General features: G+C 39.6%; 3 protein-coding genes across 3 annotated transcripts in view; 1 reads left to right on the forward strand and 2 right to left on the reverse strand.

Annotated features, from left to right (window-relative positions):
- Positions 1 to 26,486, forward strand: part of LOC130915314 (apolipoprotein Eb-like) — a 108,974-nt gene that overhangs the window by 72,377 nt on the left and 10,111 nt on the right. The gene's annotated exons all lie outside the window — the stretch shown is intronic.
- On the reverse strand, positions 10,130 to 13,938 carry LOC130915313 (GATA zinc finger domain-containing protein 10-like). The gene is made up of 5 exons (XM_057835270.1): positions 13,924 to 13,938; positions 13,445 to 13,511; positions 13,158 to 13,359; positions 12,514 to 12,759; positions 10,130 to 10,615 (listed from the first exon to the last, which is right to left on the reverse strand). Exons 2-5 carry the CDS (start codon positions 13,509 to 13,511, stop codon positions 10,309 to 10,311), a joined length of 822 nt encoding a protein of 273 aa, XP_057691253.1. The 5' UTR covers positions 13,924 to 13,938; the 3' UTR covers positions 10,130 to 10,308.
- apoeb (apolipoprotein Eb) lies at positions 14,291 to 17,963 on the reverse strand. Its single transcript, XM_057835269.1, has 5 exons — positions 17,866 to 17,963; positions 17,709 to 17,773; positions 16,929 to 17,082; positions 15,173 to 15,460; positions 14,291 to 15,020 (listed from the first exon to the last, which is right to left on the reverse strand). The coding sequence occupies exons 2-5, from the start codon at positions 17,749 to 17,751 to the stop codon at positions 14,675 to 14,677; spliced, it is 831 nt and encodes a 276-aa protein (XP_057691252.1). The 5' UTR covers positions 17,752 to 17,773; positions 17,866 to 17,963; the 3' UTR covers positions 14,291 to 14,674.

Here is a 26,486-nt window from a genome sequence, read left to right on the forward strand (position 1 = left end):
AACTTCACCTTTACTGTCCCACCTCCCGAACGATATTTTATGCCACCTAAATCGGGCTTATGTCATTTCCCTCCCACGGCTTCAGAGAATGTAAACAAACCAAGAGGCGTGACAGCTGGCCAACATGCTAACCCGAACCGAGTGATGTTTCAAAGTCTTTGAAGCGGAAAATCACACATATCTAGCTCGGATCATTTCACATGACGACTGGCTTGTCGATTGTCTTCGACCCGCATGGTGGCGAACAAGTTACAGCTCATCGTTCCCCTGCTGAGGGCAGAGGGCTCGTTTGCGGGGAAGCAGCTGAACAATGACCGCCGGACAAACCGTCCGACGTCGGCAGAGCGTGTAGCTGCCAAATGGTTAACACGAATATGGCAAAATAATGCTTTACTATACTGCAAAGTCGTAAACAGCGAAAGACTCAGGAGGGCGGTTCCAGTTGTTATGCAGCTAACATGACAATACGTGTATGAGGAGAGCTTTTTACATGCCCATCGATGATCAAACATAAGTACAGTGGTACCTCTACATACGATCGCTTCGACACACGAACTTTTCGACATCCGACGTAAAATTTGACTCGCCATTTGTTTCTACATCCGACGACATGCTCGAAATACGACGACAATGGCAGCACCGCAGACGAATGCACGGCGGATTTTCTTGTGTGACAAATCAACACAGGTTTCAGAAAAGGTTGGTACAGGTGGTGAAACAAGGAAAAAGTTGATGCTTACCTTCGAAATGAAGATGCAAATGACAGAAAAATATGAGCGTGGGGTGGGCATCCGTGAAATGGCTCAACAATACATCTCCACGGTCCTCCTCCGACCATCGTTCGCCAGTCTTTATAAATTAAGCTGACAATTCTTATTGTCTCCAAAGAAATCGCCAGCTTCGCCACGTTTTCATCATTTCTTTTACAACTTATTCAACACAAAACGCCTGCTGTCTGCCGCAATTGATGGTGTTCTCAAGAGAACATTCAAAGTGAAAGTGAAACTCAAGCTCACCGGTCTGTCTCTGGCACGTGAGCCCCGCGGTGCGTTCAGGTACACAAAAAAACGTCCGCCTTATTAGAACCCGATTCGTTACACTATTACAGGAATTATTATTATTCTTTTTATTACATTATTCCAATTTTGATTTATAATTTATTTGTTTTGCTAGGTGTAATTGCCATTTGTAATAGCACCAGCAGTATTTTTTAAGGATTTAGTGCAGGTTTTTGGGCTGTGGAACGAATTAATGGAATTATAATGTATTCCTATGGGAAAATCCTGCTCGACATACGACCATTTCGACTTACAAACAAGGTCCTGGAACGGATTAACTTCGTATGTAGAGGTACCACTGTAGTCCTTTATTTAAAGAAAGTTTGGAGTGTTTTCTTTGTAATCGCTGTTTTTGTGGCTATTTTTAACACAAAGTTGCCATTTCTGATCAGTAGGAAAATTTGACAGAACACTGGGCACATGAAGAGGGCAATAAGCCGAGTATAGTGTTCTCCCAGCGGGGGGATGTGCGACAAGCACGTCAGCCACAAAATGCAAGCCACCTACATATTAAAATTATTTAATATTTGACATAATACAAAACACAATGTTTACTCACTTCCTCATAAGTCCCGTGGTCCCACAGTAGTAGGGCTTTTTTTTGGCCAATACCCACCGGTGAATGGAAACCTTTTGAAACCCCAAAAAGGCGCACACGCCTCTCCCTCGCACAGGGAGAGGCGTGTCCCCTCCGCAAAATATACTGTATATATTTTTTTGATTTTACAAATTTTGTTTTGTAGGTGACAATAGTAAGCACTCAAACTGGGCTATATAGTATTTAATTGACAGTACAGTAAAATTTTTTATACTTTTACTTTTGAAATGAAGTATATATTCTGATTCTGTGTAATTTTATTTTACTCAATTCCAGGAATTGAATCAGTGCTTCTCCATTTCCTAGAGTGTTTTATTACACAAGTGTCTTAACTTCTGCAAGTGTGAATGCTTTTACCAGCTCTACCGGTAGTTAGACTGTTTAAGCCAGGGGTCCCCAAACTTTTTCCTGTGAGGTCCACATGACTTTTCCCTTCACTGATGAGGGGCCGAGGTCAGTTTGTAACAGAAAAGGTGTGACGATTGCAGGAGTGCTTAAATGTTTAAAAAATTATTGTTTTTCAGAAAGCCACAATCAAATAACCCTTTCTGAATTCTTCACGGAACAAAAGTAAATAAAATTTAAAAAATAATAATATAATATAATATTATTATATTATATTATATTTAGGGCTGTCAAACGATTAAAATTTTTAATCGAGTTAATTACAGCTTAAAAATTAATTAATCGCAATTAATCGCAATTCAAACCATCTATAAAATATGCCATATTTTTCTTTAAATTATATATATATTCTGTAAAATAATTTTTTTTTTTTGTTTACATCTTTTTATTTGAGTTTTTTAACAGAGTTCAGAACATCTCAGCCAAAACGAAAGTAACAGAATAATCTTATTCATGGTCCGTTTGGTAACAGCGGAAAGGTAAACGCTTGGTCTTTGTTTTAATTCCAAAGTTGTGTTTGGCTGTGTCATAAACAGGTCCTTTTTTTACACAAACCACATATACATCACGAAAAAAAAAACAAAAAAAAACAAACACAGGGAAACGACACACACACCTACACAAAAATAAATGGAAATAAGTTTAACCATAAATAAATGAAAGAATAATAACCAAGAAACAAAACACATGAAGTTTGATAATACAATTGGTAGCAGTGATATAATAACAAAAAAAATTTTAAAGAAATAAATAAAAATTCAAAATAAAAGTTAAATTAACTATTAACTAAACTAACTAAATTTGACCAAAAAAAAAAAAAAAAAATTAAAAAAGGGAAGTGGGGGGGGGGGGGGGGGGGCAGGGCTTCTAGTCACTTTCTTGAGAGAGTGTGAGTCCATCTAGATAGTCCTTAAAGGGCTGCCAGGTTTTGTGGAAGATACTTCCCCTACCATTGAGTGAAAATCTCATCTTCTCTAGCTTAAAATGAGTCAGAACTTCTTTGAGCCAACAGTTATAAGATGGGGGATGTACATGTTTCCACTTGAATAAAATGAGCCGTCTCGCTAATAGGGTCGTAAAAGCAATTACATGGCGTGTCGGTGCAGATAAAACAAGTGATAGAGGAGGGCAACCAAAAAGTGCTATGTATGGGTCGTTCCCCAGGTTTGTGCCAGACACGGTTTCCAAAGTATCAAAGATCTGCCGCCAGAAACCAGTGAGACTGGGACAGGACCAAAACATATGTGTATGATCGGCAGGTGATTGTTTACATCTATTGCAGCAGTCAGGGGTAGTGGGGTAAATTTTTGCGAGTCGAGCATTAGTGTAGTGTACTCTAAAAACTACTTTGCATTGCAATAGACCATGTCTGGCACAAATGGAGGAGGAATGGACCAGCTTACAAATCTGCTTCCAACGGTTGTCAGATATTGCAGTCCCGATCTCGTCCTCCCACTTCTGTTTTAAAGAGTGAGTATATAGATGACTCTGACAGTCAGAGGAATTATAGATGAATGAAATGGTTTGTCTATGGGCATGGTCGAGGTTAAGCAAAGAATCAATCAAAGAGGTTGGTGGCTGATTGGGAAAATTTGGATAGGTAGATTGGACGAAGTGCCTAATTTGTAAAAAACGGTAGAAGTGGGATTGAGGTAGGTTGAATTTCTGCGATAGCTCTTCGAAATTCATAAAGCGGCCGTCGACGTATAGGTCTCGAATATTTATCAGGCCTCTGTTGCGCCAATTCCAAAAGGTGGGATCGAGGTTAGACGGAGGGAATAAATGATTTTTTGCTATTGGTGCAAGAATTGAAGGACCTACCAGACCATAGTTTTTACGAAACTGAATCCAAATATTTAATGAATTAATGGCAACAAGGTTTTGGGAAATACGGCGAATCTTTAAAGGAAGCTTTGCAGTTAGTAGAGACTTCAGCGACAGCCTAGAGGATCTTAACTCGAGCTGGGCCCATGAGGGACACAAGTCTGTGTCTTCCAACAGCCAATTATTTATTTTGACAATATTACATGCCCAGTAGTAAAGAATAAAATTCGGAAGAGCAAGGCCTCCCTGATTCTTAGGCAACCGCTGTATTGTTTTGTTAATACGGGGGTGCTTGTCCTGCCATAGAAATGCAGAGATTAATTTATCTAGATTGTGAAAAAAGGATTTCCTTAAAAAAATCGGAATGTGTTGAAACAGGTAGAGAAATTTAGGGAGTAAAACCATTTTAACCAAATTAACTCTGCCTGTCAATGAGAGTGGAAGCACTGACCAGCGTGTCATGTCAAGCTTACATTTATCAATTAACGGATGAAAGTTACTCTTAAAAAGGTCCGCGAAAGAAGCAGGGATGAAAATACCCAGGTATCGAAACCCTTTAGCTGTAACTTTGAATGGAAACGAGGATGCTGGTATCATTCTTGATAAGGTGTTGATGGGCAGAAGTTCACTTTTTCCAATATTTAATTTATAACCAGAATATTTGCCAAACTGAGTTAAAATGTCAATGACAATCGGGATGGATGAGACTGGGTTTGACAAATACAACAACAAATCGTCTGCGTAAAGAGATAATTTATGGGTTACTTCATTCCTGGAGATGCCCACTACTCGTGCCTCCTCACGAAGCCATATAGCCAGTGGTTCCACTGCCAGGGTGAACAGAAGTGGAGAAAGGGGGCAGCCCTGCCTAGTACCCCTGTGAAGGGGGAATGAAGCTGACCGTACCCCATTTGTAAGGACCTGAGCAGTTGGAGACTGATAAAGCATTTTGATCCATTTAATAAAATCGTCACTAAAGCCAAACTTTGCTAAAATATAAAACAAATACTTCCATTCAACCATATCAAATGCTTTTTCAGCATCTAATGAGATCACCACTTCAGGTACCTCAGAACTAGGAGAGCCAATGATGTTAATAAGTCTTCTTGTGTTAAACGACGAGTCTCGGCCGGCCATGAACCCTGTCTGGTCAGCCGCGATAAGAGTAGGTAGGGCTTGCTGTAGACGTGTTGCTAGAACCTTAGCAAGTATCTTCTGATCAACATTTAAAAGGCTGATAGGCCTATAACTCCCACACTCAGCTGGGTCTTTTTCCCTCTTTAATAAAAGAGAAATGTTGGCCTCATAGAAAGTTGAAGGTAATCTACCAGTAAAGAAGGCCTCGTTGTAGACCTTGACCAGCTGTGGACAAATAACATCTGAGTAGGCTTTGTAGAATTCCACCCCAAATCCGTCAGGGCCTGGGGATTTCCCATTCTGTAGTTTACTAAGTGCTTCTTGTACTTCCGATAGTAAAACCGGACCACCCATTCCGCAAACTAACTCAGTGCTAATTCTAGGGTAAGTAAGGCTCTCCAGCGGGTTATCCCCCTCCCAGACCTCTGGTGGGGAGTCAGACGTGTACAGATCGGAATAAAATTTTAAAAAAGTTCTGTTCACAAGGTTGGGTTCTGACACTATTGTCCCAGAGGTTGATTTTATTCTTGGTATCAATTTTGAAAGAGCAACTGATCTAGCTTGATGAGCGAGTAGGTTACCTGCCTTATCGCCCTGCTCAAAGTAACGCTGTCTTGAGTGTAACAATTTAATTTCTACCTTTGAGGTCGACAGTAAATCATACTCAGCTTGGAGTTTAAGACGTTCGTCATATAGAGCATTAGTGGGGGTAACAGAATATTGTGCGTCTATTTTTAAAATCTGATTAGCGAGCCAAGTCATCCTAGCCGCTTCTGCCTTTTTCTGGTAGGATGCAAAAGAAATAGCTTGTCCCCTCAAATATGCCTTGCAGGCTTCCCATAGATTGCCTCTGGAGACCTCAGGAGTATCATTAATCTGAAAAAAAGTTATGATTTCTTTCTGAAAAAACTGTTTGAATTCGAAGTTATTTAACAAAAAATAGGAGAGTTTCCATTGAATGCATGGAGGTATGTAATTGGGAAAATATATATCCAGTGAAACAGGAGCGTGATCTGAAACAACTATACTGTGATATTCACTCAGAGTTACCCAGTCCAACAATCTATTGTCTATTAAAAAAAAGTCAATTCTAGAATAAGTGTGATGGACGTGGGAAAAAAAAGAAAAAACCTTGTCGGATTGATTGAGATGTCTCCAAGGGTCGCTGAGTCCCAGCTGATCTGCAAAAGCTTTTAATGTAGTAGCGGAGTTGGATAGAGTAAAGGGTCTGGATGAGGACCTATCCAGAACAGGATCCTGGATAAGGTTGAAATCGCCGCCTATAATGGGGTAGCAAGACTCTATATCAGGCAGGGAGGAAAACAGACGTGTAATGAACTGGGCATCGTCCCATACTGGGGCGTAAACGCTCACTAAAACTACCAGGATATCTAACAACCTGCCATAAACAGCAACAAATCGACCATTTGGATCTTCAATTGACTTTATAGGCTCAAAGGGTGTATTTTTGCCTATGATAATGGCTGCACCTCTTGACCTCACTGAAAACTTTGAATGATACACATGCTTCATCCAGGGTTTCTTAAGAAGGGAAACCTCGGATGTTTTAAGATGAGTTTCTTGAATAAAGTAAATATCTCCACAGAGCTGTTTTAAATGTGATAGAACTTTGCCCCTTTTTATTGTGTTGTTAATTCCTCTAACGTTCCAGGACACAAACCTGCAGCCTTTACTTTTATATGTAGAAATGATGGACATGCTTATGTTATAGAAATAGACACAGCAACATTGCCCTGCACAGTTGGGAAGGAGGGGGAAAACACACAAAACTAATAAAAGAAAAAAACAAAACAAAACGAGGCATAACAAAACCCAAAACAAAACAATACAAAAACATAATAATAACTACAACAACAAACGTCGTACATACATCTCTATAGCCTCCAGTTTCTACCATACGCATTGATTCCCATACCAACATCGCTCCCGCTCTACGTAAAGTTAGCCCAGGTTCTCAACAAGGAGCACTCCCTCAGTAAGAGTTTTTAAAGAAATGTACCCTTTTCCCCCCTCTTTCTTTTTAAAGGATCGGAAAATGGTTGGGAGAGGAAAGATATATATATATATATATAATATTAATATATATTATTATAAATATAATAATAATAATACATCTTTAAATACTCAATGAAAATCCCACACAAGAAAAATGGCCCCTATCTAATAGGTCAGGCATACAAACAATACTTGATAGCAAGTGTATTAACCGAGCGTTAAAACAAACCAACAAACACAAGTGAGAGGCAGACAAAAGAAAAACTGAATGAAAGAAACATGTGGGACCATTGAAACACAAAAAAAGCACTGAAATATAAGAATTCGTTTGGTTCCTCTGCATTTGAGAGGATTGGAGAGTGCGAGGGAAAAAAAAAAAAAAAAAATCTCGAGAGTGAGCACAAAAACTAAACAAGAACCAGTCCACAAAAGTTGAACCCTGTACAGAATTTCATAAAACGAGAGCGAGGGAAGGAGAGAGAAAGAGAGAGAAAAAAAACACTCTATAGTTACTTCCCACGGAGTGTGAGAACAACAAAACAAAAAACATTGAGTGTAAACAGTTCTTAGTAGTTAACCCCAAAGTTAACTGGTCACTAGCCACCAGTACTAAAAAAAAAAAAAAAAAACCATCTCACTAATAGTCCAAGCCTAATAAAGGCCGTCCAGTCAGAAAAAGAGGTGGAAAAATAAATTTAGGCAGAAGTCAAAGAGTTTAGGAAGGCAGTAGCCTCATCGAGAGAGGAAAATCGCCGTTTATTACCGTCTTTCTTGGTGATCTGTAGCTTCGCCGGGTAGAGCAGAGCTGGCCTGAGGCCCAAGTCGTATAGTTTCGCCATTATTACTCGGTAGGCCGATCGTTGCTCCAAGACGTCGGGCGAGTAGTCTTCATAAATCCGAATCGGCGAGTCCCGGTAGTTCAGCATGTTCCTCCGCCGACGGGCCTCGCGAACGATCAGCTCCTTTGTCTGGTATCGAAGGAAGCTCACGATCACTGGTCTCGGTCTATCCCCTGGTTTCGGCTTGGGAGCGAAGCTGCGATGGGCCCGGTCCAATTCCGGCGAGGACGGCAGCAGCTGTACACCGAAAATCTCCTTCAGTGCCTCGGCGATGAACTCAGTTGGTTTTGGACCTTCCACTGACTCTGGCAGACCGATGATCCGAAGATTATTTCGCCTGCTTCGTGCCTCCAAATCTGCGTTCCGGGTTTTAAGTTTCGCACAAGTGTCAGCTAGCGAGGAGCATGAAACTTCCAAAGTGTGGATGCGTTCCACGGCTAAGCTAAAATTGGTCTCCAGGCTCGTAATTCGCTCGCCAAAGTCGGTCACAGTTGACTGTAAGGAGTCTAGTTTGGCTTCGAGGGAGGAGAATGCAGACTTGAGTTCTGCCGACATCGCCGCCGCTATGGATTGTCGATGCTCTTCCAACAGGCTTGTCAACGCCGTCATGGTAATGTGGCTAGCAGTGGATGGATCCTCCTTCCTCGCGTCTTTTTCCCTCGCTTGTCTGGTCCCGGTTGCCATCAGGTACGTCAAAAAGTGATAGCTGTTGCTTACTCGGTTTTTGACCAGGCACCGGATACAAAAGTAATTGAGATTTCAAATCGGAGCGGGAGCGTTTAGCACATGCGTCCTACTCCATTCTCCTCTCCACCGGAAGTCAAACTGTAAAATAAATTGTTGGAATGGAAAGATAAGACACAAGATGGATATATACATTCAACATACGGTACATAAGGACTGTAGTGGGCATTTCACTCTACTGTCATTTAAATCTGTCTATGCTGTCCTCACTCCGAAGCGTCTACTTTTTCCAAAGCTAGACAGCTAGTGAAAGACGCCTTAATAATTAGACTTCTTCCTTTTTCATCTGATTTATTAATAAAATGGCCTCAAACCATTGTCCTCTTTAGACCGTCGTAAAACTACAAAATAAAAGTACACAAGCATTGCATTAGCAACAACGTTAGCTTAGCACGCTATACAGGTTCACTAAACATAAACAAAAAGCATCTCATACAAAAAATATAACATTTCACTTACTAACATAATATGTACATTCTTTACAACAACCATACTTACGGACAAATCTTGTCCAAGGATCATATAAGCACAACATTATCAGCCCGAGACGTTGTGCAGCCATAATGAACTGGCAAGAAAACGATAAACCATGTTGCAAAGCGACCACAAGAGTTCGCTGTTGGACAGCACAAAAAGCCTTGCTGAAAACGTACCAAAAGGCAGAATACTTTCTGAGCAGGACATGTGCGTTAATTGCGTCAAATATTTTAACGTGATTAATTTTTAAAAAATAATTACCGCGCGTTAACGCGATAATTTTGACAGCCCTAATTATATTATATTTTATTATATTATATTATATTATATTATATTATATTATATTATATTATATTATATTATATTATATTATATTATATTATATTATATTATATTATATTATATTATAATAACACTATTAATTAAATAAATAATAACCAAATAACCCTCTCTGGGTTCTTCACAGAAAAAAGCCAGGAAATAAATAACACTATTGAAAAAAATAAAGATAAAAATTTTTTTAAATTAAATTGTTCAGGGGCCGAACCAAATGTGGAGAAAGTTGAGAAGGGAAATAAATATACAAATACTTTTTTTCTTTTAATCCATCCATTAATTTTATTTTATTTATTTATTTATTTATTTTCATGAAGTAATATGTCTTGTGTAGTGCCCTTTCAATCAATAGTACAAGGTACGATTAATGTTTGTACCTGTTGTCATTCAAAGTCATTGTTTCAGCCTGCCTTTGAAGTGTAACCCATCTATTTGTTGTTTTCTTGCCAGCAGTCCACTTTTTTGCATTTTTTCCTGTGGTGTACTTCTGGACCTATTTGTTTGAAGGAAAAAAAAAAAAAAACTCACCTTTTTAAGTGTTTTTATGGGGGGAGTACTTTCTGTAATTCTATAACCAATGACTTATAGGGATTTAATTTGATTCTCAAGTAAATATGGTGAAGTCAATTGCTGCATCGTACATAATGCTGTCTTGCATAGGTCTACATGGTCTGAGGCAGGAACACACCAAGCCGTTTCTTAAGATTGTTTTATTGCTTTATAGCAGCCAGACGGCAATTAAGCAACAGATAAACAGAGAAAGAGTGTGCGAGCGTAAAGTACTAAGTCGGTTAGCCAGTATTTTTGCTGAGGTAATCATATTTGGTCTGCAAAATGCGCAGAAATGATTGCAATTAGTGATGTAACGAAGCAATCACTGAACAGTAGACTCCAACACTGTACCCTGTTGGTTCTGGCCCAGATCCAGTATGGGGGGCCTATCCTGCTGCTGCTGCTGCTGCTGCTGCTGCTGCTGCTGCTGCTGCTGGCCCAGATCCACTATGGGGGGCCTATGCTGCTGCTGCTGTTGCTGGTCCAGATTCAATGTCTGTTGTTGGTGCTGTTGCGAATGCTGCTGGTGCAGAAGCTCAGCTTGGCTCTGGGAGCTCTGCTGGGAAAAGGGATCCACTGTGTCCTGGTCCTGGGATTGCTGGTGCTCACTCAGGTAGATGGATATGAAGCTGATTTGGAAGGAGATGTTGATTGTTATATACATACATAGTACATAGTGTATATATACCACGTATATCGCGGAAAACACAGACAAGACTGAAAAAGCAGTTTCTGCTCTTGCGCTCCTCTTTAAAAGAAACTGCTGTATTTTAAGCCAAAACAACCGTTGTGTTTGATAGAACAACATGTCTATATGCTGCCATAGCAGATTTATGGTGTATTCAGCCCCCAAACTATTTTTAATTTGTCCATTTTACCCTGAAAACCCCCATTTACAGACGTCGCGCAACCGCTTTTGCTTCAACCCAGCCATAAAACGAAGGCAATTGATTATATTTATTATTTAAAGTGTCTGTCGTTTTTAGCTTAGAATCATTAATTGATGTCTCATATTTCGTTTTTAAAAAATCGACTTTAAAAATGTTTTCACTCACATATTTATGAAAAAAATGGCGTCTGTAAAAAAGTCACGGATATCTACCTCATAACTATCGCTTAATTGTATTTTTTTTTTGTTACTGTCACATTTTCTCTGATATGTTAGATGATATCGATCCAAACTAAAAAAAATATGGGAAAAAAAACGTTTAAAAGGGTAAACATATGGAAAAGAAAATCTCGACCACTCCTTGATGTCTGTGATTTCTGCATCGCGACCCTTGTTATATCACCATGTTTCACCCATAAAATCCCCCAAAAATCCGGCTGTGGCCATTCACAGCTGTGTCTTGACACTCAGTAATGCATGCTACATGGAGTTTTGGGATCGAAACAAGGTAAGTACGTGATAATATCTCGTTAAAGTCATGGCGTCTGTAATTCTGCTCTCGCGTGCTCTCACCTCCAGATCAGGGGTCGCGTTAACTGAATATTTTCCGTCGTTGACCGGTTTTTTAAAACGGTGACGGAAAAAACTGAAGTCCATCCATCATTTTGACAGGTTGCAATTCACACCCCAGACCACAGGGTGGCGAGTGAGCATATTAATTAGCTATTGTCTCTCTTGATGCATGACGTCATTTGCCTTACTCGGAAAAATGCCAAGGCAACTGAGTGTTTGCCTGGCACGGCCAGACTTTTCTCCCTGTATTTTTCAAACACTGAGAGAAAAGTCTGGGACACAGCCTCTCGAGTAGGTACAAAATCAATCGACAAATCAGATTTGTTTATTTGCGTGACGTGTTCTTCACGAGCAACGTCACTCTTGCGCGCCGAAAGTCGTCTCTACAACAACACGGATGGCGGGAGAGCCGAGAATATGTTCCAATCCGCGGTAAATTCAGTTTTAAATGAGCTAAAACACATCGACACGAGACATTGACAACAGTCTGTCTCGCGCTAGCCATGTTGAATAAACTCTGTTCTCCTCGTATGTTTACTTCCGCGCGCAAGTCCCTCTTCCTGCCCTCGTCGCTTTGCTAACGGCACGTCTGCCCATCGCTGATTGGTGCACTCCGCTGTCTGTTTGCCTCTTGTTAAGCTTGTTCGGACAGAATATTAATTAAAAATGAATGAAAAGTAAATACTATTGAATGTCATTATTATCATTTTAAAAATGTAAGTGACGGGTAGAAATATATTATGACCGGATTTTTATGACACTGTCAGTCAAAATGACAGACAACAAAAAAGTCTAGCGCAACCTCTGCTCCAGATGGGGTTTTGCTGTTTAAAAAACTTTTTTTTTTTTTTTTTTTTAAATGCCCTCCTGTTCAAAATTTTTCTTCTCCCAGAAAATAGAGATTTTAAGATTTCCAATGATGTATCACACATGCATATCGGACAATTTTGAAATTTGGCTAAATTGGGGGTCTTGGAGCAAAACTTCAAGTCACCTGAGTGTTAATATATAATATAATATAATATAATATAGTTCTTAAAGACCGATTATCCAACTTCAACTTACTTGCGGATGTCATTGATGTCCTTGTCGAGGAGGACCCTCAACCCAATACTGAATGCTCTGATGTTGTTCTGTGCTTCTTGGCTGTTCTGCTGACCCTGGGAAAGGATGGTGTGCTCCTTGGCGCTCTGCAAATCCCCCTTCAGTCTGCTTAATAGGTTCTGTATTCTGCGGTCGGAGCTAAGTTGACCATTGGAGATACGATCTATGTACATCGTCAGCTCAGACATACTAGCAGTGATCAAGGAGCTATGAGCAGACAGAAAGTTGTATGTAAGAAGCTAACTGAGTATCCTGCAATCGTTATACAGTATATACAGACTTGAATGAATGAATAGTGGGCAAAAGAGCAAATAAATAGGTGATAAATTAGAAAAAGCATAAGAATCCAGTTATAATACGCAGGGCTTTGGCCTGAGCACAAAAACAGCTAATAAAATGTTTTTCAGAAAATAGCAGGATTGACCCCTCAAAAAATCAATATAAGATAACAGATAATGATCTTAATGCTGCAACACATTTCTAGATTTCATTGCTAATTAACTACTATTAGTGTCTGTTATTGTAGGGTAGTACTACCATTGCATACTTTTTTTTGTTTTTTTACAGCTCACCACCAGCAATGTGATTATGTAAATTGGATTTACTCAAGTTTAATGTCCGAATCCATTGCCTGCACATCCCCCTCGCCCAGCTTTGCGAAGTACTGCCAGAACTCTTGCACGGTCTCCTCCCATTTGTTCGGGGTGTTGCTGGCCTGCTGCTGCTGCTGTTGGTGCTGCGGCGGCGGCGGCGGCGGCTGCTGCTGCTGCTGCTGCCGCCTCAGCTGCTGCACATTGGCAGTGCTGCCTGTATTGCAAAAATGTACAGTATATACATATTTAATTCCATTTTGTTCATGTGGTTATGTACTGTACTGTACTTACAAACATACCAGTGAGGAACACCAGGGAAAGGATGAGTGCTACAGCCTTCATGGTCATTACATACAGTGGAAACATCTGGAAGGTGGGGGGAAAAAATTAACACATTGAATCCATCCCTTTGCACTTGTCTAGTAGTGGCAGGTGAGTTATTGCCTATTCAGTAGTAGCTGGCTTTGGGTGAAATACACTGGATGCATCACTAGCCAGTCACTGGTCACTTATTGATAACCAAGATTCGCGCTCACATTCAGACATGTAATATAGTATTATTAATATTATGTAATAATACTATTAATAATATGTAATATATAAAGTAGAAATCAGTCTTTTTTTGGAATGTCGGAGGAAGCCCAAACTGGGAAACTCTACACGGGGCCGTCAGAACCTTCGGACGTGCTAACTGCCTTACATCAGTAATAAAACCTATTCATGTTCCATGTTGAAAATTAAAATTGGATTAATAGATTTTCATCCCTATTTGTCTCACCTGAAGCTGTGGAAGTTCCTCTGTGTTTTTCCCCACACTGGCCCACAGTTTATATAGGCCTCAGCAGTGGGTGGATGGACCAAAAACAAACAGACAAAAATGATCATTCACATGAACTGTTGTAAAAACTTGAAACAACCCCAAAATTTCTTACTAAATATACGTTCAAAAGCATTATGTAATGTTCTTAACATGTTTAGTGTACACTACCGTTCAAACGTTTGGGGTTCAAAAGTTTGGGGTCTATGCGACCCCAAACTTTTGAACTGTTGTCTACATGATGAAAAATCCCATATGATACACTACAGTATTGTACATAATATTGCGAATCTTGTGTGATGGTGGGGAGAAAAAACAAGCACAAAAGCAATTTTCTGACTTTATTTACTGGCCACAGAGCAGAAGCCGTTATACAATGTGACTTGCTGGAAAAGTTACATAGCACAAACAAGCAAGGCAGCGCTACCTAGTGGCTGATTGTCATTATTGCATCCCATAGTCATAGAGACTTCGAGTGGGTGAGGAAAAAGTGTTTATTGAAATGAAAGACTTGAAACGAAAGACATTTTGTTGCATTAGAGTAAGGCCCACTCAGTGAATATTTATTTACAAGAATGAGAAACACTCTCTTCTGAACTTGACACTGGAGAGCATCAAAAGTGAAGATGGAATCAGTAACTCTCAATTTCCTCCTCCTTTTCTACCAAGGCCTTGGAAACCACCTCTCTTCTTTCCCTTAAAGTGTCACTCATTAGGCCGTGGCAGCCTCCTTGACCGTTTCGACAATGGTGTCGAACTTCTCACGGATCTGGGTGGCGAGCGGGGCAAAGAGCTCGGTCAGCTCGTCGATCTTGCCCTCCAAGGAGGTACGGAGCTCCTCGGCAGTGGCTTCCAGCTGGGTCTTGAGGCCCTCGGCCTGGGTCTCCAGCTGCTGGCCGAGACCTTCAGCCTGGGTCTTCAGCACGGTAGAGAGGTCGATTATCTTCTTGGAAGCGCTATCGCCAGCCTGCTGGATGTAGGGCTGCACTTGCTGCCTCACGGTGTCCATGTTCTGGGAGGTACGGGACTGGAGTTCACTTAGGTAGGTGGCCACGGTGCTTGTTTACAGGAAGAAAAAGACAATGTTCTTATTAAGAACATTAGTGTGGCACAGAGTGGGAATTGTGCTAAAATGGACATTTTTTCCCAGCATTGGGTCTCTCAAAACCCATGCTGCATTGGGTCTCTCAAAACCCACGCTTCAACTTACTTGCGAATGTCATCGGTGTCCTTGCTGAGGCGCTTCCTCAGCTTGTTGGTGTAGGCGTTGATGCGGCCACGCACATCGCCAGAGTTCTGATCCATCATGGCCTTGAGCTCACCCAGGTAGACGGTGCTGCGTTCCTTGGCATCCAGCATGTCCTTTTGGAGTCGGTTGCCCAGCAGCTGCAGGTCAGCGGTCAGCTGGCCTGTGGAGTCTGTTGCGAATGGAGTCAGCTTGGTTTGGATGTCTTCTTTGTACGTATTCAGTTCTGCCATGGTGTCTGTGATCAGGGTGCTGCGAGCAAAGAGGAGGTGGCTTGTCAGAAGGTAACAGAGCTCTCATGGTTATCGCTAAGTGTGTGAACCGTTCCACTGGAACAGGCGCTTGGTTTAAGAATTGAATAAAATGAGATCAGTATTTCTAAATGCACTTCTATAGGAGCTTTCCAAATAAAGCAATGGAAAAGTGCAACTAGCTATTGAATTTAGCAGCTGATATGTGACAGCTGCATATTAAACAGGCAAAGCACACTCAGACAGCTTTAGGAAACAAACATTCTATATCTGATTTGAGATTTAATACAAAATGTTTTGGTATACACAGCTTGCCAGTAGAGGGTGTCAAATCTCATTTTGACACTGAATCGTCTGCTTTTCTGTGGATCGGTACCTTAATTTAGGAGTTTCATTTGTTCCATGCTCATAACGCTGATCACTTATAACTACTGTATTGGCCCAAATATAAGACAGTGTTTTTTGCATTGAAATAAGACTGAAAAAGAGGGGGTCATCTTATATTCGAGGTCTAGACATTATACCCATTCACGACGCTAGATAGCGCCAGATATCATTGAAGCAATGTTCTGTCATGAAAGATCTCAGCTACTCTCAAGTTTAACCAGTTTGCATTATTTTATTGCAATGTTTTTCCTTATTCAGATTTGTTTCAAGACTACGGTTACAGTTAGACTTCACTTTGATGGTTAATGCAGTTATTGCAATTTAGTAGTTTTATCACAATAGATTGGTTTATTTACATTTAAAAAACCAGAAGCCATTCATTTACGAATGTGATTGCACTTTAGTTTACATATTTAAAATGTTCAGATATTAAGATTTGAATGAGGCAAAATAACATGCTTTTTCTCTCAAATATATTGTTATAATCATTTGTTTCGGACGTATTGTAATTATTTTCTGTATAAAAAATTATTTTGGTGTTCAAAAAGTCTTTTTTCAAACTTGAGTCTTGAAAAAGAGGGGGGGGGGGGTCTTACAATCTTATATTCTGGCCATACGGTAATTAGCTTAACCAATTGAAATGAGGCCTTTAATTAATTGCAAAAATACACAAGCAAAAAAAAAAACCTTTGTTTTTAAATAGCTGTCCATGATATTAGACCATCTAAAAACACAAGGGGTTGATAAAATAAACAGTAAAAATTGAACAGTTTCGTATTTTTCAAGCTTCTGTTCTGCATGTTGAAGCATTTTAAGTGCTTATCCGCCATCATGTGGTAACTATATGCAATTTGAATTCCATTTTTGGAGGAGCTCTATTATTTGGGGATTTTTAGATGTTTGTGGCAGTTTATTCTATATACTCTCAGAGTTGTTACCTTGTTATTATTAAGTTTGTACTTGTTGTTAACAGAAAATTACAACTAAATATTTAAGCGTGTTCATCTTTGATAGTCTTAGACAGATGCGATGAACCCCAGCCCACCCATTCTTTCTCTGTGTTGATATATGAAGCAACTTACTCAAGCTCCCGGTTGAGCTGCGAGGTCTTGATGGTTTGCACGACTCCATCGGCCTTCTGGTTCAGCTCGGAGACGTACTGCCAGAAGCGGTCCACGGTCTCCACCCAGCGGTCTGCAGTGGCATCGGCCTGGGGTACCACACGGGCATTGCTGACTAAAAAAGGAGATGGTACGGATTTAATATTGTATACACATCTTATATAGATTTCATTATTGTACCATGAGAGATCATCATGCGTGGTGTAGGAAATTACCCAAACAAAATAATTACTATAGATAATGCTTTTTTGTTTATATTGAATCAAATTGACATTTATCAATTTCCTATAGCGCTTAGCCTAAGCCTATCACAGCTTTGAACAAGATGCAGTGTATGCCAGCCAATCACAGGGTGCCAATTGAAACATGCTGTAATAGCAATTATATTTCCGCCAATAGACGATTGAGATTTTTTAATCACTGCCAGCCCAGGTATATATATAGTACTTAAAAACTATGTGCTATGGTAGTTAGCTGCCATTCCCCCAAGTCAAAATAGATTGGACATCTATTGCCGTCGATGGAAGCTAAGGAGTAAAACTGTCTTCAACTCTCAGCTATGTCAGCTACAGACAGTGACAAACAGAAGAACAATATCTTCATTATATGCACTAAACATCCTTTTTGCGAAAATGTTTAGAGATGCAAGAATTTATTTAAATATAGATTGGGTGCCTTGATTCAAAGTTTGAGAAATAATACTTTTAAATCATGCGTTATGAAAAGCATAATAAAACATACCAGTGATGACTGCCAAAGCAAGAACGAGAGCTACAGCCTTCATGATCAGTTGCTGACAGATACACCTGGAAAAATGAAACAAAAAAAAAAACAATTTAATTAGAAACAAAAAGATTAAGAGTTTGATCAATTCAAGATTAACTTTTTTTGGTCTCACCTGAAACTGTTGAGTTTCTTCCGTGTTGAGGTTACCGGTGTCTCGCTGTTATATAGGAGGCTGGGGGAGGGCGGGAGGAGTTAGCACGTGTTCAGGCCTCCCACCTCCTACTTGTTCCCTACAACAACAAGCAGCGGCGCGTCCGAAGTTCTCAACCTCGGTGTGTGCGTCCATTTTTTTTACAGTTCTTCCTCCACGCCATTTAGGCAACGTGGCGGCCAGCGTGGACTGTGGAGGTTAAAAAAAAAAAAAAAAAAAGTTCATGGTCTCATGGACAATATAGAAAGAATAATTTCTCTATTTTACTTTTATATAATATGACATTTAGTTCTGTAGCTGTATTTCTTAACCATATTTAAAAAGTCTTATAGATTAATAATAAAAAAAAAAAAGACTTGCACATTTTATGTATCATTTACAAATCCATGATTGTGTGCTTTTTAATCTATTAATCTGTATTTGGCAAATATATTTCCCCAGCTAACTATGGGCTGGACGCAGGGTACACCCTGAACTGGTTGCCAGCCTGACACAGAGGTAATATATAATAATGGTAAATAAATGTCATAATTGCAGCAAATCATAAAAGAAAAAAAAAACATGGATGAGTATCGTCCATTTAATAGGCTTATTGTAAATCGATTTCATTTTTTAAAACTATTTTAGTTTCAATTTTCTCTGAAAGAAGCCCAGCAGCAAAAGCAACAACCCTAGAAATGAAATGTAATTCACAAATCGACCCAGATCAGTAAGATCCATAAGGAACATTGTTTTTGTTTGTCTTTGTTGATGCCTCACAACAGTATTTTGTACATTTCTATCAATGTGATGACATCATTGATTATTCCAAAATAAAAAAGCTGTGATATCATATCTCCTGTGACCTTGATAATTACATTTGCATAACTGGACAGCATTTATGACTCTTACCCTGGTTAGTTTCTTTGGTAACGGCTTTGTACTACGATGAAATTGTCTAAATCATGATTAATATAACCATACAGACACTTTTAATGTATCAATCATTTTAATATAATAGAAAAGTTTATTCATTTCCAAATTTCAGTTGAAAAATTAAAAGGCATTCACTGTAAAGATAAGGGTACATACCGTATTTTTTGGACTATAAGTCGCACCTGAGTATAAGTCGCACCAGCCATAAAATGCCCAACGAAGAAGAAAAAAACATACATAAGTCGCACCGAAGTATAGGTCGCATTTTTGGGGGAAATTTACTTGATAAAATCCAACACATAGAACAGATATGTCATCTTGAAAGGCAAGTTAAAATAAAAATACAATAGAGGACAACATGCTGAATAAGTGTACAGTATGATAATGTTACATGATGCATGAACAACGAAATGTGAACGTGGCCAGTATGTTCACGTAACATAGCTATTAGAAGTTATTCAGATAACTATACTAGTAGGATAAAGTACATGCTAACAAGTTTACCAAACCTTCAGTGTCACTCCAAAACAGCAAAATAACATGTGAAATGATATTATAATATGTTAATAATTTCACACATAAGACGCTCCAGAGTATAAGTCGCACCCCCAGCCAAACTATGAAAAAAGCTGCAACTTATGGTCCGAAAAATACGGTAATGCATTCACAATTTTGACAATTACACCTTGCAGATAACAAAAAATAAAATCAAAATTCACTTTTTGAGCAAATTTTAATACAGCATGTAAAATGTTGGTATAAAAGTTGGCATATGGAAAGCATTTCCATAAGATTTATTTAATTCTATTTGCGTTTTACTTGTTGCTATGTGCATAAATTATGCACTACAAGAAGAATTTAGTAAGCAAACGTTTCATGTGTTTTTTTCTTCATCTCATTTCACATATCATCCAATTATACACGTATTAGTATTCCAACTTTAAAGTTTAGCTTCTCATTGTCAAATTTACGTTAATACAAAATAATGTCTTTGCTTTGATGGCTATCTGTACCATTGCTTTTAAATATACACGTTGTAACATATTTTATATTAACATATTTTGCTTTACCGTATGCATAAAGTCCATCTTAATTTCTCCCCCACCCCCAGTTTACAAAATGGCCTATTTTGACACTCAGCAGGTGTTGAATCTCCACGACATTTTGATCAGCATTACCAAGTGGCCCCATGTGAATATAAACACCATGTAGCAGCAGGATGTCAAGTCGGCCTCTCATGTGAGCTTTTTCATGCAAATGCCATCATTGTCATTTAGGCAGTCTGGCCCAGAAACACAGACACACCCTTCCTGCAATTTGGGGTCCAAATTGAATGCTCTCTGCAGCAGTATGAGACCGGTATAACAAATACAATTGTATCACTCAATTACTTGTGACACACAGGAAGCAAGAAAGAGTTGTTGTTTTTGTAAAAGCCTTTTTTAAGCTGCCAGTGTGCTGATTTGATTAGCTGTGGAGGTTAATATCGCTGGTTAGTTGTATGCATGGTGGTCAAGGCTGTAAGTGACACTAAGGCAATGTCTTATGTACTTATATTAGACTCAGATGAGTTTTTGTTTTGTGTCATTCTCTGTGATGGGCAGGCCATGAGTGACGGTCCTGGAGGTTACATTTTTCCCTACTAAAAAAACATCTACTGATTTATTGAATGTATTGTGAATCCAGTGAGCTGAATTTTTTCACTACTTTATTTTGCTATTGGCTATTTTATACCGCTCTGTGGATAAAGACCAGCACCATTTGCAATTGAGAACCATGGTTTAAAACAGGGGTGTCCAAACTTTTTGCAAAGGGGGCCAGATTTGGTGTGGTAAAATTGTGGGTGACGTCCTTTACGCAGAACAATATATTTAAGCAAAATTTAAGCAAGCCATTCTGTGTGTCACATTTGCTTTATTATTTTTTTAATTAATAATTTCAACAATCTCGCAACTCGCCTTTGTAGCGCTCTCTTTCGACTGTCGGGCTCTTGCAAAATACTGCTACTGTAAAATTAAATTAGCTTAAAATTGCTTCAGTTTCTCGCTGCATATCTTCCCTGTAATCGTGTCGTACATGTCAGCGTGTCTTGTTTGGCAATATCGCCTCACATTAAACTTTTTCAAAAAGTGACTGTCTCTTTGCAAATGAGGCAGACACAGTTGTTGCGTATTTTAGTGAAGAAATGGTCCAATATCCACCTATCCTTGAAGCGTTGGCCGTCGCAGTCAACTTTTTTTTGTTGATTGTCGCCATTTTAAAAAAATGTAAGTAAAGGGTCACAAGCGGTAATGTTGCTTAGAGTGCTGCTGCCTTTTAGTGGCTAAATGAGGAGCAGCATTTAGTGTGTAAGCTACTTCATATGCTGATTGCAGTACTGCTGACCAATTTATTAAGTGTGTGCGGGCCAGACATTTTATGACAGAGGCTGGGGGCCGGATGAAATTTCACCAGGGGCCGAATTTGGCCCCCGGACCGGACTTTGAACATGTCTGGTTTAAAATTATTTTCATGTAATTTGATGAAGTTTTTCCATTGAGCCAAATAAATAACTAAAAAAAAATTCTCATAGCATTGTGAGTTGAGGCCACACAAAAAGTCTGATAAAACATTTTGTTTTGACATTTAACATTTTTGTTTTAAAAATTTGATTGATAAAACAATAATTAGGCCACAAAAAGACTCAAGTACCCAAGACAACCACCAAAGCTTTAATTTGGGGTTTCTAAGAACCATTAAAAATATCAATGCTTCTATGTGTTTGTTGCAAACTGTATTGTTAACACAAATGAAATGTTAGATTTTTTTTTTTTTTTTTTTTTTTTTTTTTGTCTAAGGGGCAGTTTACATGGCGACGCAATGACTGTGTTGCCTTGCGTGCATATCATGTCGGCGAAGACGGAATGCGAAGACAAAAAATTCTGAATCCTGCCTCCAAAGTGGAAGAATTCGATTGCGAGGGATTGTGTGGGGCTTCCTCGGCATGCATACCAAAGGCTCCCGCGGCGCGAGACCGCACTGATAACGTCAGCACTCGCACACGTCACATTGGGCATGCGCAGCGGTGCTACTAAACATTACAGCAAATATGGCGGAATGTCGGCTTTAATTTACTGTTTTAATATGTTGAATGTTTCCATTTTTGTGCCTTTTTGAACAAATGAAAAATGCCATTGCTTCAAGTGGGTGGGCATATTTTTTCCGGGCTGAGGAACTTTGGTGGGGTCAAAGTGCATCATTCGCTGTCGCCTTGTAAATCTGCACTGCCCCCTAGGGTCTGGCATGAACCATTTACAGTGGAATTGCGACATTGTTCGAATGGAGACGGGCCCATATAAATGCAAATTTGAACATTTTCGTATTCTCGGAGAGTCACCATGTAAACGGCCCCTAAGACATAAGCGTCATGCGTGTCGTGTGTCATGGTCCTTGCCCTTTGGGACTTTGAGATAATCATGCACACAACGAAAGATTAGTTGAGTTGGCTTGTTCAAGTAATTAGGACCTGGTTGTGATAACACATAACCTAGCATGAGGACGTGGGAGTGTAATGGTGGGGAGCTAACTACTCTCAAGTGTCCTGGCGACCACTTTTACATCTTTTTAGGTTGTAAACACACCGCATTGAGGTTTACTTCTTGCTTTTGTGTGTGCAGAAATGTCTTGTATTCTACGGTAACTGTACAGTATTGTTGACTAAACGCTGCCCTCTGACTCATAGTCATGGCCACGATGGCAGTGGTTAACATGGATGAGTTGTGCAAAGTGGGTGTTTTTTTCATTATTGTGTTATCTTAGAGAGGAATTGAAACAAAAGGTGTTTCGTCAGACCAAATGGAGGATGAAAAGGAAGTGAGAGTGATGAGAAGCTACAGTAAAAGGTCTGACAAAGTGGAAAAACAAAAAGTAAGAGGGGACTATGTAAACGGTCGTCTGAGCTAACACAGAATGAAGTCACTATGCCGACAGGCCTGTTATTTCGGACAAGTCAGCAAGGATGTTGGCAGCTAGACATCAGCTGATTTTCTCAGATGTCTACACTTTCTTCATCTGTTTTGAAAAACAATGATCAAAGTTGCACAAACTTAGTTTGCAAAATGAGTCCTGTTCACACATTCCTATGTGATGCCAGACCAGTACAGTGGGTCAAATAAGTATTTAGTCAACCACCAATTGTGCAAGTTGTCCTGCGTGAAAAGATTAGAGAGGCCTGTAATCGTCAACATGGGTAAACCTCAACAATGAGAGACAGATTGTGGAAAAAACAACCAGAAAATCACATTGTTTGATTTTTAAAAGAATTTATTTCCAAATTCGAGTGGAAAATAAGTATTTGGTCACCTACAAACAAGCAAGATTTCTGGTTGTCAAAGAGGTCTTCTAACCAGGTCTAACGAGGCTCCACTCATTACCTGCATTAATAGCACCTGTTTTAACTCATTATCGGTATAAAAGACACCTGTCCACAACCTCAGTCAGTCACACTCCAAACTCCACTATGGCCAAGACCAAAGAGCTGTCGAAGGACACCAGACAAAATTGAAGACCTGCACCAGGCTGGGAAGACTGAATCTACAATAGGTAAAACACTTAGTGTAAAGAAATCAACTGTGGGAGCAATTATTAGAAAATGGAAGACATACAAGACCACTGATAATCTCCCTCAATCTGGGGCTCCATGCAAGATCTCACCCCGTGGCGTCAAAAAGCTGGGACCACAGTAACAAAGGCTACAATCAGTAACACAATGCGCCGCCAGGGACTCAAATCATGCACTGCCAGACGTGTCCCCCTGCTGAAGCCAGTACACGTCCAGGCCCGTCTGCGGTTCACTAGAGAGCATTTGGATGAGCCAGAAGAGGACAGGGAGAATGTGTTATAGTCAGATGAAACCAAAATAGTAGTAGTTTTTGGTAGAAACACAGGTTCTCGTGTTTGGATGAGAAAGAATACTAAATTGAATCCGAAGAACACCATACCCACTGTGAAGCATGGGGGTGGAAACATCATGCTTTGGGGCTGTTTTTCTGCAAAGGGACCAGGATGACTGATCCGTGTAAAGGAAAAAATTAATGGGGCAATGTGTCGAGAGATTTTGAGTGAAAATCTCCTTCCATCAGCAAGGGCATTGAAGATGAGACGTGGCTGGGTCTTTCAGCATGACAATGATCCCAAACACACAGCCAGGGCAACAAAGAAGTGGCTTCGTAAGAAGCATTTCAAGGTCCTGGAGTGGCCTAGCCAGTCTCCAGATCTCAACCCCATAGAAAATCTGTGGAGGGAGTTGAAAGTCCGTGTTGCCCAGCGACAGCCCCAAAACATCACTGCTCTAGAGGAGATCTGCATGGAGGAATGGGCCAAAATACCAGTTAAAGTGTGTGAAAAGCTTGTGAAGAGTTACAAAAAACGTTTGGCCTCCGTTATTGCCAACAAAGGGCACATAACAAAGTATTGAGATGAACTTTTGGTATTGACCAAATACTTGTTTTCCACCATGATTTGCAAATAAATTCTTTAAAAATCAAACAATGTGATTTAGTTTTTTTTCCCCCCACATTCTGTCTCTCATGGTCGAGGTTTACCCATGTTGACAATTACAGGCCTCTCTAATATTTTCAAGTGGGAGAACTTGCACAATTAGTGGTTTGACTAAATACTTATTTGCCCCACTGTATGTTGTGGTGTGACTTTATGTAAATAATTTCTGCATTGGCATGTGTGAGTTTTGAAGATGTACATTTAGATAATTATATATTTAAGAGTCAATTATTGGAAAATGTATACAAAAAATATATTTCTCCATGATGGCAACCTTTAGAGAATTTTATCAAAACTCAGATTAAGTTCACATTTTAATATTTTACAAGTAAGCCCAGTATGCCTAACGGTATGTGATTATTGCATCCATAGAACTAGTAGAAATACAGTGTTATTTCATTAAAGTGCATTGAAAAACAACATGTACTCGAAGAAAAGAGCCCAAACACAATGTTAAGGGTTAATCTTGTTCAGAAGCAGCTGGAGGCAGAACAGAGGAATGTTGTTTGCCACTGTAGCACAGCGTGTGTGCAATCAGCCAGCAGGGATGGTGGCACAAAACAGTGCAAACAGGATGTGTTCATGAACTTCAAGTAACCCAACATGTCCAGTCCAGTCTCTTCGTGGTGTTGCAACTCTTGACACAAATAAAGCCTGAACATGCCTGGCTTCATTCGCATGTGAAGTTTTCCAGTAGCTTGTGATTGATTGGAACAATTGCGAACTGTTTTTAATTTATTAAATTCAGTCTGTCATTATGTTCAGTCAGTTCCAGCTGTGAAGGACAAAAACTTTTCTACCTCCATCATTTGAGAACATGACCAGATAATTTCTTTCTCCAAACTAGTCTTTTCATCGCTTTGGTGAATCTTAAAACTTTAATTTCATCGGCAAGCAGTGTTGTTGTTAATCTTACTTTAAAAAAGTAATTAATTACAGTTACAAATTACTTCTCCCAAAAAGTAATTGCGTTTGTAACTCAGTTACCTGAATGTAACAGTAATTAGTTACTTGGCAAAGTAACTGGTGATAATTTTCATGTTTTATTTTTCCTCAAACAAACAAACAAACAAAAAAAAACAGGTCACACAATGTGAAGTTTAAAGGGTTTTTGGGACAATTGGCCCTAGCCAAATTCTTTAACCTAAACTTAACTAGACACAGAGGTATTGCGGATATTGCGATAACTAGATAGTAACCTCTGCTATGTGTGGAAGTCATTTAATGTTGTGAATCAACTGTTTAAGTTGTTAAAATTGCTCCCGTTATTGCATTAGTTCCCTTCTGTCTACTTTCGACATGTGTAAGTTTTAAAACTGTTTCATCATTTAAAGATAGATTTATGTCAAGATTTTACCAATTCAGGAGCATTTTAGATAAAAACACTTAGGTTCGCGAGGAAATTTCTCTACAACAGAGCCATTCTGAGAGGTCTACTGCTTTAAGATGGCGGCTGTTTACTAACGCATCTAGTTTTTTATACATGTTGCTAATGCCGCCGTGTCTGTCATTTGCATGTAGTTCTATTTTATGTGATATCTACCGTAGCATCATGTGGGCGTAGTTTGTAGGCTATCGGCTACAGTCAGGTATTATTGGAGCCACCTAGCATCGCGTTTGCAACGGCGTCACAACTCCCTTGCCTCCTCCCCACTCCTGCTCTGCTCTCTCGTCTCCATTAGTCCGTCTTTCTCAGACTTTTCTTGTGTCTTTCAACCAACATAGTAATGCAAAGTGACTAGAGGCGTGCAAAATTTCCAATTCTTAGATTATTCGCGATTCGGCCGTGGAAGATTCGAGAACAATTCACAAACATCCAAATTCCGATTATTGAATTATACCAGGTAAAGCGGAAATAAAACGCAGTCAGCGCGGTCTTCGGGACGCAATGAGGAACGGACCGAGAGTAAATATCATGTGCAGCTAATGACGCTAGGTAAAAAAAAAAACAATAATACCTGACTGCGGCCGTCAGCCGCTACAAACAGCGCCCAGTTGCTAGTTGCTACAAACATACGGCAACATACAGCTATGGTAGATATCACATATATCTTGACTAGTTGTGAAATGACAGACTTTCCCGCGCTAGTAAACAGGCGCCATTTTAAAGCAGTAGACTTCTCTAGAAG

This window comes from Corythoichthys intestinalis, chromosome 4 (genome assembly GCF_030265065.1).
Source record: "Corythoichthys intestinalis isolate RoL2023-P3 chromosome 4, ASM3026506v1, whole genome shotgun sequence".
Taxonomy (NCBI): Eukaryota; Metazoa; Chordata; class Actinopteri; order Syngnathiformes; family Syngnathidae; genus Corythoichthys; species Corythoichthys intestinalis.

Excerpts from the sequence above, each read along its gene's own strand:
- LOC130915313 (XM_057835270.1), bottom strand. The coding sequence starts at position 13,511 with ATGTTTCCACTGTATGTAATGACCATGAAGGCTGTAGCACTCATCCTT. Across the intron at positions 13,360-13,444 it reads TTCCCTGGTGTTCCTCACTG|GCAGCACTGCCAATGTGCAG; the intron begins GTATGTTTGTAA and ends TTTGCAATACAG. Across the intron at positions 10,616-12,513 it reads GACATCAATGACATCCGCAA|CTTCATATCCATCTACCTGA; the intron begins GTAAGTTGAAGT and ends CTTCCAAATCAG.
- apoeb (XM_057835269.1), bottom strand. The coding sequence starts at position 17,751 with ATGAAGGCTGTAGCTCTCGTTCTTGCTTTGGCAGTCATCACTG. Across the intron at positions 15,461-16,928 it reads CAGCTCAACCGGGAGCTTGA|CACCCTGATCACAGACACCA; the intron begins GTAAGTTGCTTC and ends CTTTGCTCGCAG. Across the intron at positions 15,021-15,172 it reads GACACCGATGACATTCGCAA|CACCGTGGCCACCTACCTAA; the intron begins GTAAGTTGAAGC and ends CCTGTAAACAAG.